Source organism: Heteronotia binoei, chromosome 14, assembly GCF_032191835.1.
Source record: "Heteronotia binoei isolate CCM8104 ecotype False Entrance Well chromosome 14, APGP_CSIRO_Hbin_v1, whole genome shotgun sequence".
Taxonomy (NCBI): domain Eukaryota; kingdom Metazoa; phylum Chordata; class Lepidosauria; order Squamata; family Gekkonidae; genus Heteronotia; species Heteronotia binoei.
In genome coordinates this window covers 66,957,686-66,969,862 of record NC_083236.1, presented here as the reverse complement: position 1 = coordinate 66,969,862, position 12,177 = coordinate 66,957,686, and the positions used below count along the sequence as shown (strand labels likewise).

Below are 12,177 nucleotides of genomic sequence, written 5' to 3'. Positions count from 1 at the left end.
CCTCCTATTGAACTCCAACTTCTAGACGACTCCTTCCTGACTCCTCCCGTCCTTTCGAAATAAACCTGGGTGGCACACAACAGACGATGGACACGGCATGAAGCTTTCCCCCTGCAAGGCCAAGCCGCCCTTCCAGTCCAGAAAGCGAAGCTTTTCCTTCAATAGAGTGACAGGGAAAGCTTCACCGTCTTGCGTTCTGGCTGCCGCAGGAGGAACAAAAAACAGCTGGTTGCACATCTGGATTTGATCTACCTCTCTGGATGGCCGTCATGGGTGTAAATGTCTCCAGCAGCTGCTGAGTTTCCCAAAGCGGCCTTTGCTGCTTCGGACATGTGTGGGGAGTGAGTACCTGGGAGGATGTTACTTGGCTCTCTCTGGGGTATTTCCTCTTCAGACGAGAGAGGCGTCACGCTCTCCTTGCTGGCTCGCAACTTTGCCAGGAGGAGTAAGAGGACCGAAAGTGTTGTTTTCTAGAACTCCTGTACTGTTTGAGTGCCTGCACTGTACTGTACTGCTTATAATGTATAGATTGATGTTGATAAGTAAATTAGGTGGACTACAACTAAGAAATGCACGTCCTTTTGTGATTCACCTAGATTTACAGAAACGCCCATTGCCAGAGGACTTTATTACCTTTTATGGCTATCCAGACCAAATGGCCAAGCCACACTGTTTTACCATGTGATCACAGTCAGTTTGCCCTCTTAATCAACAAACAGCATGCGTTTCAGCCCACACTACCCGATCCCCTAATCTGATGAAGTGCGCTTAGAGAGCACACGAAAGCTTACGTTCTGAATAAAACTTGGTTGGTCTTAAAGGTGAAACTTGACTCCTGCTTTGTTCAACTGCTTCAAACCAACACGGCTGCCCGCTTGGATCTATCTGTTCTAGCGCCGTTAGAAGGCTGCCAAGGGCTTTCGGCGAAATATTTTCCTGGTATTCTGGGACACTTTGCGGCCATTCAGGCCTGCAGTTCTCACCGCCCTTTCCTAAACATGCCTGTACTTCCGACATATGAACATATGAAGCTGCCTTATACTGAATCAGACCCTGGGTCCATCAAAGTCAGTATTGTCTACTCAGCAGGGGTCGTTTTGTAGAAAAATAGGTGGGGGAGCTCATTAGCATAACTCATTAGCATATGCCGCTGCCCCGCCAGCCCAAAGCCAACCTGATGCAAGAAAAGAGAGCCCTGGGTGAAGTAGGCCTGCTTGGACTGGCTAAAGATCCAACCAGCCCAAGCAGGCCTCGCTCGCCTGGGGCTCTCCTTGGCCACCCCCGCCCCGTCAAAAGGCCAGCAGGCCACCCAAAATCACATAAGAAGTGGAGAAAGGGTGGCAGGGGCTTCTCCAGGGGTTAAGAAGGGCTACTGGGGGTGTGGCAAAGCTCCTGGTGGCTGGCTGGCTGCCCGCTCTCCTAATCCAGGGATTGTTGTGCAGCTGCACCTACTATTCAACGGACAAGGTAGGTGGGGAGGAAGAGGGGGAACCCGCAGAAAGGTCCAGGAGCTGTGCTCCTGTGAGCTCCTGCTGAATCTGAGGCCTGCTACTCAGACTGGCAGTGGCTCTCCAGGGTCTTAAGCTGAGGTTTTTCACACATAAGAACATAAGAACATAAGAGAAGCCATGTTAGATCAGGCCAATGGCCCATCCAGTCCAACATTCTGTGTCACACAGCGGCTATATATATATATATATATATATATATATATATATATATATATACACACACACACACACACACACACACACACACTGTGGCTAATAGCCACTGATGGACCTCTGCTCCATATTTTTATCTAACCCCTTCTTGAAGGTGGCTATGCTTGTGGACGCCACCACCTCCTGTGGCAGTGAATTCCACATGTTAATCACCCTTTGGGTGAAGAAGTACTTCCTTTTATCCGTTTTAACCTGTCTGCTCAGCAATTTCATCGAATGCCCACGAGTTCTTGTATTGTGAGAAAGGGAGAAAAGTACTTCTTTCTCTACTTTCTCCATCCCATGCATTATCTTGTAAACTTCTATCATGTCACCCCTCAGTCGACGTTTCTCCAAGCTAAAGAGCTCTAAGTGTTTCAACCTTTCTTCATAGGGAAGGTGTTCCAGCCCTTTAATCATTTTAGTTGCCCTTTTCTGAACTTTCTCCAATGCTATAATATCCTTTTTGAGGTGCGGCGACCAGAACTGCACACAGTACTCCAAATGAGACCGCACCATCGATTTATACAGAGGCATTATGATACTGGCTGATTTGTTATCAATTCCCTTCCTAATAATTCCCAGCATGGCGTTGGCCTTTTTTATTGCAAACGCACACTGTCTTGACATTTTCAGTGAATTATCTACCATGACCCCAAGATCTCTCTCTTGGTCTGTCTCTGCCAGTTCACACCCCATCAACTTGTATTTGTAGCTGGGATTCTTGGCCCCAATGTGCATTACTTTGCACTTGGCCACATTGAACCGCATCTGCCACGTTGACGCCCACTCACCCAGCCTCAACAGATCCCTTTGGAGTTCCTCACAATCCTCTCTGGTTCTCACCACCCTGAACAATTTAGTGTCATCCGCAAATTTGGCCACTTCACTGCTCACTCCCAATTCTAAATCATTTATGAACAAGTTAAAGAGGATGGGACCCAGTACCGAGCCCTGCGGCACCCCACTGCTTACCGTCCTCCACTGCGAAGACTGCCCATTTATACTCACTCTCTGCTTCCTATTACTCAGCCAGTTTTTGATCCACAAGAGGACCTGTCCTTTTACTCCATGACTCTCAAGCTTTCTAAGGAGCCTTTGATGAGGAACTTTATCAAAAGCTTTCTGGAAGTCAAGGTAAACAACATCTATCGGGTCTCCTTTGTCCACATGTTTGTTCACCCCCTCAAAGAAATGTAACAGGTTAGTGAGGCAAGATCTTCCCTTGCAGAACCCATGCTGAGTCTTCCTCAATAACCCGTGTTCATCAATGTGCCTACTCATTCTGTCCTTGATAATGGTTTCTACCAACTTTCCCGGTATTGAAGTCAGACTGACTGGCCTGTAATTTCCCGGATCTCCTCTGGAACCCTTTTTAAAGATGGGGGTGACATTTGCTACCTTCCAGTCCTCAGGAACGGAGGAACCTGCTTACCTGGAGCCGTTTTAGTTGGAGATGCCGAGGATTGAACCTGGGACCTTCTGCTTACCGAGCAGTTGCTCTGCCACAGTCCCTCCCTCCACTGTGTGAAGCTTTGCAAACAATCCCGGTTCTCTCTCTCTCCCTGTGATCTCCAGCCCTTTCGGTTGCCTCCACACACCCTCGTACAGGAAATAATGAATCAAAGCTGCAAAGAATCCCAAGGGGGGTGGGGTGCAGAGGGCAGCACTTTATCTTCAGCATCTCCTGGCAAGAAATGCTGTTCTTCTTTGATGCTCACCTCTCCCTCTCCCTTCGAATTCCTTCTTCAGTCTCTCCCTTTCTCGGCAGCCTTTGAGTTCCCCTCCCAGCAAAGCCTCTGTGTCGAGTCTGAGACTGTAAACTCCTCGGGGCAGGGACTCTTTATCTTTTGTTGCTTCTACTAGATTGCCGTCTTGGGCTATGGTTGCCCGAAAGCAAGATTCTACAGATCTCAGAACCTCCTTACAATCCCTGGGCCAAAGGAGGCCCGTCTGAAAGCAACCAGAGACAGGGCCTTTTCGATTGCAGCCCCCTGTTGGTGGAACCAGCTCCCGGAGGAGGTGAGGGCCCTGCGGAACCTTGAACAGTTCCGCAGGGCCTGTAAAACAGCCCTCTTCCGGTTGGCATATAATTAATTGTGATCGGAATGCCTGAATATTAAATCTCGAACATCAGATTATTGAATACTGGAAAATTTTTTGAAGGATTGATTAAGGGAAAGGTAGCATAGTGCATATTGATGTGAGTTTTATGTATTTTTATGTATTTTATGTATTTTATTGTATAATTATTAACGTATTTTATTGTATAATTATTAACGTATTTTAAACTGATCCTTGTTAGCTTTTAGTGTTGTAAGCCGCCCTGAGCCCACCTCGGTGGGGTAGGGCGGGATATAAATCGAATAAAATAAATAAATACATACAGCGGCTTTGCTGAAGCTATTGTGCACTGCTTTCACCCCTACGGGACGCTTCTCCATGGCTCCCAAAACGGACAGGCTTCCCCCGCCCCACCCCCCAGCGTCTATCCAGCATCACTGTTCACTCCTGCACCACTTTGCCTTTCCCCTGCTTTGCTGTGAACTTTCCGAAACCTACTTTGGGACACCCTTTTTTCGAAAAGATTGCAAGTCCTTGCCCGTTCATCCCACCCCTCTGTGTCATTTTTAACATCTACTGCTGCACTGGATGCAAAACCCCTTCTTGGGAAACAAAGTTGGCGTCAAGTTGCGCCTTTAAGACCAACAACGTTTTATTCAGAACGGAAGCTTTCGTGTGCTAGAAGCACCCTTCCATCAGACAACAGGGTGAAATGGCAAGCAGCCCTAAATGCAGAGAAAGCTGGCAGTGAATTAGTATGCAAAATCGTGGAGATGTTTGTTAGCAGATGAAAAGAAGCACAATTTGGGGTCTGGTGATTGTTAGTTTATGTTAACTGGGCTGCACCAACGAGGGGGCAATATAAGTCAGAATGGCAGATCGATGTCTATGTCATTAGGTGTGAAGTGCCATAAATAGGAGTCTTTTGTAATATTAGCTCTGGGTTTAAAATGAGGGCATTAGTTTCTTAATACACCTTCTGGGGGAGGTGTATTAACCCGTTCCAGTGTGTCATGGGTGCTGGGGACCCTGTAGAGGAAGTTGAGCCTGCAGCAGAAACTGTGCCCCTGCCACCTGCACCAGTGCCCCTGCCTCCTGCTGGAGAAGATCCCAGCCCCCCTGCCTCGCCCTCTCGGGTGGCGCGTGTGCGTGACCGCCTCCGTCAGGACCTCAGGGATCGGAGGAGGGCGGCACGCTCACAAGCAAGACGCTCCCTGAGCCCTGAGTTTTGAGAGGATTCTGGCCCTTCTAAGAGCAAGGATGCTTGAGTTGCAACAGGATCCTGGCTGCCTCTCTGAGCCAGCAATTAGCCCAAATGGGCAACAGCCAGCAGAGGGCTATATAGCTGTAGGCTTTGGGAGGAGGCTTTGTGGAAGCAACTAGTCATCTACCTGACGTCCTAGCATCCACTTCGGCTTTTGACTTTGGACCTCCTGACCTTGGCTTGACTTCTGGACCCCCTGACTACGGCTTCTGAACCTCTGACCTACGATACCTGGAAAACGATTTGGCTTTGGCACCTTGGACACTCTTGCTCACCGGTTACAGACCTTGGAATGCCTCTGGACTTCGCCTGGCCTGGCCCCAGCTCGTGACAGATTGCTTCCACCCACACAAACACCCATTCCACAGGATGGATGCTGAAGCAAGTGGAACCGCAGGACTACTGGCTGCCCTCCAAGCCCAGGTACAGCAGCTGACACAGGCAGTAGTGCACTTGCAGCAACAGCCTGCAGCCAGTGCTCCAGCCAAGTGCCCAGTTCCCCCACCTGACAGATTTGGGGGTGCTGTGGAAGAATTTCCTGCGTTCCTGGCACAGTGTCAGCTGTACTTTGAACTAAGAGCACGGGACTTCCCCAATGACAAGACGAAGGTGTGTTTTATCATTAGTCTGTTAAAGGGGCAGGCGGCCAAGTGGGCCACACCCCTACTGGTTGGGTCCTCTCCCCTACTGACTGATTACCAGGGGTTTGAGGCCCACCTGTCTGCTGCCTTCTCCAACCCAGTCCAAGCAGCCACAGCCAACCGGAAAATCAGGGCCCTGAAACAAGGCCAGTCCTCGGTGGCTCAGTATGCCACCGAATTCAAGCTCCTGGCCCAAGACTTGGCGTGGAATGAGGCTGCGCAGATGGACCAGTTTACCGAGGGGTTGGCAGAGGAAGTCCTGGACGAACTGGCCAGGGTGGAGCGGCCCCCCACGCTCCAGGAAATTATCACCCTCTGCCTCCGCATCGATGGCCGCCTGGAAAGTCGCCGCCAAGCCAAGACCCGAGGGCGCCAGCTCCCTGCGCCATGCCACTTGGCTCCTCTCCCATCCCCAGCTAGTACCAGAGACGAGGGTGTGCCTATGCAGCTTGGAGCTGCTCGACCCCGCCTGACTCCAGAAGAAAAGGCCAGACGCCGCACGCAGAACCTGTGCCTCTACTGCGGCACGGCAGGCCACTATGCCTCTGGCTGCCCTGCTAAACATCGAATACCCAGACCTACATTGCCACCGCCGCCAAAAGGCCAGCCCCAGGCGTAAGTGGACCCTCCAGCCTGGGGCGACTAGCTGGGTCCTCCGAACAACAGGCTGATACCCCGGGCCCGTTCCTGCTACCAGTCAAACTCCATCTGCCCGATGGACGCTGGCTGTTCGTGTATGCCATGCTGGACTCGGGAGCGGCCCACTGTTTCGTAGATGCCGCCTTTGTAAAGCAGCACCAGATCCCAGTGCAGCCAAAAGAGATTCCGACGCTGGTGGAGGCTATTGACGGGCGCCTCCTCCGTTCTGGCCCCGTCACCCAGGAGACCTGTCCCATCACCTTCCACGTCCAGCAGCACCAAGAACAGCTGCAGTTTGATGTCGCCCGCATGCCTCGCTTCCCGCTGATTCTAGGCCTTTCCTGGCTGAAGCTGCACAACCCCATCGTGGACTGGGCTCAGCAAGAACTACGCTTCCGAGACCCATGCCCCCATCTGACTCCTCCCACCACTCTAGCAGCCGGCATCCCGAGTGGTGGTCCTCAGCTCCCTCAGAAGTATGCAGATTTCGCCGATGTCTTTGAAGAGACAGGAGCAGATCAGCTTCCCCCTCACCGACCCTATGACTGTGCCATTGATTTGGTACCTGGGGCACAACTCCCGGTGGGGCGTCTGTACCCAATGTCGGAGCCTGAGTTGGCAGCTTTGCGAGACTACCTGGACAAGAACCTGAAGCGCGGATTCATCCGACCCTCAACTTCTCCCCTGTCTGCTCCAGTCCTCTTCGTGAAGAAGAAAAGCGGGGAGCTCCGGCTGTGCAATGACTACCGGGCCCTGAACAAGATCACCATCCGCGACCGGTACCCTCTACCACTGATCCCTGAACTCTTGGATCGTTTAAAGGGGGCCCAAATCTACACCAAGCTGGACCTCCGCGGAGCGTACAATTTGGTGCGCATACGGCCCGGAGACGAATGGAAGACCGCATTTGGGACCCGATACGGGCAGTACGAGCACCTGGTGATGCCCTTCGGATTGACCAACGCCCCCGCTGTCTTCCAGAGGTTCATGAATGATGTATTCCGGGACCTGCTCGACCGCTTCGCGATCATATACCTGGATGACATTCTAATTTACTCCCGCAATCCTGCCCAGCATGCCGAGCACGTCCGCCAGGTCCTACAGCGCCTACGAGCCCATGGCCTCTACGCCAAGCTGGAGAAGTGCGACTTTGACCTGCGCTCCGTCGAGTTCCTTGGTCACATTGTGTCACCACAGGGAGTCCTCATGGACCCGAAAAAGGTGGAAGCGGTCCTGACCTGGCAGGCCCCTCAGAATCGCAAAGACCTGCAGCGGTTCCTTGGTTTTGCCAACTACTATCGGCAATTCATCCCAGCCTATGCATCTCTGACAACACCCCTGACTCAACTACTCCGCCCCAAAGAACCTTTCCACTGGTCCCCAGAGGCCGATAACGCTTTCTCCACCCTGAAGACCCGCTTCGCCACCGGGCCACTCCTGAGATACCCCGACCCCCAGCTTCCCTTTACGGTGGAAGCTGATGCCTCCAACGTGGCCCTGGGAGCAGTGCTGTCCCAGCGCGAGGAGCCGTCCCAGCCACTCCAGCCCTGCGCCTATTACTCACGCCAGCTCACTGCGGCAGAGAGGAACTACACCATCTGGGAGAGGGAGTTGCTCGCGATCAAGGTGGCTTTTGAGGTTTGGAGACATTACCTTGAAGGGGCTCGCCACCCTGTCCAAGTGCTCACCGACCACCGGAACTTGGAGCATCTCCAGACCACCCGCCGTCTCAACCAGCGCCAGATCCGGTGGTCCCTATTCTTCTCCCGCTTTGACTTCAAGATCACCTACATCCCCCATACCCAGAACCGGAAAGCCGATGCGCTCTCGCGGAAACCGGAATACGCTCCTGTTTCGACTGAGACCGTGCCTGCTGCTCCCATCCTGCCACCCTCAGTGTTTGCAGCCACCTCCACTTCACCAGCACTCGTGGAGGACATTCGTGCTAGCCAGGCCAATGATCCCTGGGTCCAGCAACACCTCCAGGCACTCCAAGATGGCTCAACAGGCGAGTTCACGACTCGAGGCGGCCTCTTGCTACACCACGAACGCCTCTATGTGCCGCCCGGGCCCTTGCGGGCAGAAGTACTACGCATGACCCACGACGCGTTACCCGCTGGGCACTTTGGACAACATAAGACCACCCACTTGCTGACACGGGAATTCTGGTGGCCACGAGTTCGCTCCGATGTTGCCCGTTATGTCAGCTCCTGTGACGTCTGCCGACGGGCCAAAGACGTCCCAGCCAAACCCTCGGGGTTGTTACAGCCCTTGCCCACACCCTCAGGACCCTGGGATACCATCTCGATGGACTTCATCACGGAACTTCCACGATCCAAGGGGCAGACGTGCATCTTGGTGGTCGTCGACCTATTTACCAAGATGGCCCACTTCATTCCGTGCCCGAAACTTCCCACAGCTCAGGAGACAGCCCAGCTCTACCTGCAACACATCTTTCGTCTGCACGGACTCCCAGCCCACCTGATCTCAGACCGGGGCCCCCAGTTCTCCTCTCGGTTCTGGCAAGCCCTCCATTCCAGCCTGGGGACTCGAGTGCACCTGTCCTCAGCTTACCACCCACAGACAGATGGTCAGACAGAGCGCACCAATGCCACGCTAGAGCAATATCTCCGCTGTTACACCTGCTACCAGCAGGACGACTGGACCACTCTGTTGCCTCTAGCGGAATTTGCATACAACAACGCGGTCCATTCCTCCACCCAAATGACCCCGTTTGCTGCAACCTACGGGTACCACCCTCGGTTCTTCCCGGCGATCCTGCCACCCACGAATGTCCCCGCCGTTGAGGCCTACCTGCAAGAACTCCGCGCCAGCCAAGACTTGCTCCGAGAGCAGCTACAGCGGGCCAAGGAAGCCTATAAACTAGCTGCGGACCGGAAGAGGCAGGAAGGCCCCCCAATCCAGCCGGGGGATCAGGTGTGGCTCTCAACTCGCTACCTGCGCCGGCCTGGTCGGTCTCACAAGCTGGATGCGCGGTTCATTGGACCCTACCCTGTCTTAGAACAAATAAACCCCGTCGCCTTCAGGCTCCAGTTGCCACCCCACCTCCGCATTCACCCCGTGTTCCATCGCTCCCTCCTTGTTCCAGCTGCACGCCCTGACCCAGCTCGGCCTCCTTCTCCACCGCCACCACCACCAGTGTTGGTGGATGATGAAGAAGAATACGAGGTGCGGCAGATCCTGGACTCCCGGTACCATCGTGGAGGCCTCCAGTACCTTGTGGACTGGGAGGGATACGGCCCAGAAGACCAGTCTTGGGAGCCCGTGGACAATCTTCATGCCCCAGACTTGGTGCAACGGTTCCACAACGACCACCCCGACCTCCCAGGCCCCTCGACGGAGGGGGGCCCTGGGGGGGGGGATAGTGTCATGGGTGCTGGGGACCCTGTAGAGGAAGTTGAGCCTGCAGCAGAAACTGTGCCCCTGCCACCTGCACCAGTGCCCCTGCCTCCTGCTGGAGAAGATCCCAGCCCCCCTGCCTCGCCCTCTCGGGTGGCGCGTGTGCGTGACCGCCTCCGTCAGGACCTCAGGGATCGGAGGAGGGCGGCACGCTCACAAGCAAGACGCTCCCTGAGCCCTGAGTTTTGAGAGGATTCTGGCCCTTTTAAGAGCAAGGATGCTTGAGTTGCAACAGGATCCTGGCTGCCTCTCTGAGCCAGCAATTAGCCCAAACGGGCAACAGCCAGCAGAGGGCTATATAGCTGTAGGCTTTGGGAGGAGGCTTTGTGGAAGCAACTAGTCATCTACCTGACGTCCTAGCATCCACTTCGGCTTTTGACTTTGGACCTCCTGACCTTGGCTTGACTTCTGGACCCCCTGACTACGGCTTCTGAACCTCTGACCTACGATACCTGGACAACGATTTGGCTTTGGCACCTTGGACACTCTTGCTCACCGGTTACAGACCTTGGACTGCCTCTGGACTTCGCCTGGCCTGGCCCCAGCTCGTGACACAGTGTTTCAGCTGCTGATACAATTCTGAGGAAATGTGTTCGGCACACGGAAGTTCACACTTTGAATAAAACTTTGTTGGTCTTAACGGTGCCACTGGACTCGTTTTGTTCTCTTGCTTCAGACCAACATGGACGCCCCCCCGGATCTATCCAATACTGATACTAGACACTGTTTGTTTATCTATAGTTATGGTTTTAAATGTTTTTATCGTTACTTGTTCCTCCTCTCCCTGCCACATTCCTGAATGGAAATATCTCTCAAGGGTAGGGTTGCCGGGTCAAATTCAAGAAATACCTGGGGACTTTGGGGGTGGAGCCAGGAGACTTTGGGGGTGGAGCCAGGAGACATTGCGGTGGAACCAGAAGCAAGGTTGTGACAAGCATCATTGAACTCCAAAGGGAGTTCTGGCCATCACATTTCAAGGGACCGCACTTCTTTTAAATGCCTTCCCTTGGAAATAATGAATAGGGGCACCTTCTTTTGGGGACTCATAGAATTGGAGCCCCTCGTCCAACCTTTTTGAAACTTGGAGGATGTTTTGAGGAGAGGCGCTGGATGCTATGCTGAAACTTTGGTGCCTCTTACCTAAAAAAAAAACAGCCCCCCCCCCCAGCCCCAGATACCTGTGTATCAATTCTCCATTATACTCTATGGGAATCAGTCTCCATAGCGAATAATGGAGTGCCCAGCAGACATTTCCCTCCCTCCCCCCCAGTTTCTGATGACCCTGAAGCGGGGGGAGGGCCTCCAAACCAGGGGATCTCCTGCCCCCACCTGGAGTTTGGCAACCCTACTCAATGGCTGGGCTTCAATCCCTCCTGTAAAAATGAAAAATCGTCACCTGGAAGTGAGCCAGTAAAGCCTCCCCTTTTACCTGGAGAGGATGAGATTCATGTTTGCAGGGGGGGACCCGTCTTCAGAAAGACGACTGCGGCAGCAAGAAGGCAAGCTCCTGGGGAACCAAAGGAGGAGCGGCTCCACCAGCCTCTGCTCAGGTGTAGTTCCTGGCCAGGTTGGTATGGTAACCCCACCAACACAGCCATTGCCCGGATGAAGACGCCTGGCTTTGGTTTCTAAGGGTAACTGTCTCTTGGAGAGAGGCTATCCCTGTGGCCAAAACCTCCAAGGAGCTGTTGGCTGAGGCTAATGTAGCACGGGTAAAAAGCTGTTTGAAAAAGCCAAACTCCTTGCACAAAAAGACAAGGAGCAAAATCAATGGGGCTACTCTTGTGGGTTGTGTCTTTTTTTTTTTTTTTAACGCATTGTGATTGATATTGTGGAAGGTCTAGAAGGCAGAGAAAGAAGTCCCTTTCTTCTTTTCTCACAATACGAGAACTCGCGGGCACGCCGTGAAATTGCTGAGCAGTCGGGTTAGAACGGATCAAAGGAAGTCCTTCTTCACCCAAAGGGTGATTAACACGTGGAATTCACTGCCACAGGAGGTGGCGGCGGCTGCAAGCATAGCCAGCTTCAAGAGGGCATTGGATGAACATCTGGAGCAGAGGTCCATCAATGGCTATTAGCCACAGCATATTGTTGGAACTCTCTGTCTGGGGCAAGTGATGCTCTGTATTCTTGGTGCTTGGGGGCGAGGTGGACACAGTGGGAGGGCTTCTGGAGTTCTGGCCCCTCTGGTGGACCTCCTGATGGCACCTGGTTTTTTGGCCACTGTGTAACACAGAGTGTTGGATTGGATGGGCCACTGGTCTGATCCAACATGGCTTCTCTTATGTTCTTATGTAACACAGAGTGTTGGATTGGATGGGCCACTGGTCTGATCCAACATGGCTTCTCTTATGTTCTTATGTGACACAGAGTGTTGGACTGGAGGGGCCACTGGCCTGATCCAACATGGCTTCTCTTATGTTCTTATGTGACACAGAGTGTTGGA

The 12,177-nt window shown here is 53.1% G+C and overlaps 1 protein-coding gene across 1 annotated transcript in view; it reads right to left on the bottom strand.

The window, feature by feature from the left end:
• Positions 1-11,229, bottom strand: part of CIBAR2 (CBY1 interacting BAR domain containing 2) — a 46,129-nt gene extending 34,900 nt beyond the window's left edge. Inside the window, exon 1 of the mRNA XM_060254179.1 lies at positions 11,161-11,229. Within this exon, the coding sequence (XP_060110162.1) occupies positions 11,161-11,180 (20 nt within the window). The 5' untranslated portion in view covers positions 11,181-11,229. The remainder of the gene's footprint in view (positions 1-11,160) is intronic.
• Positions 11,230-12,177: the final 948 nt, after the last annotated feature.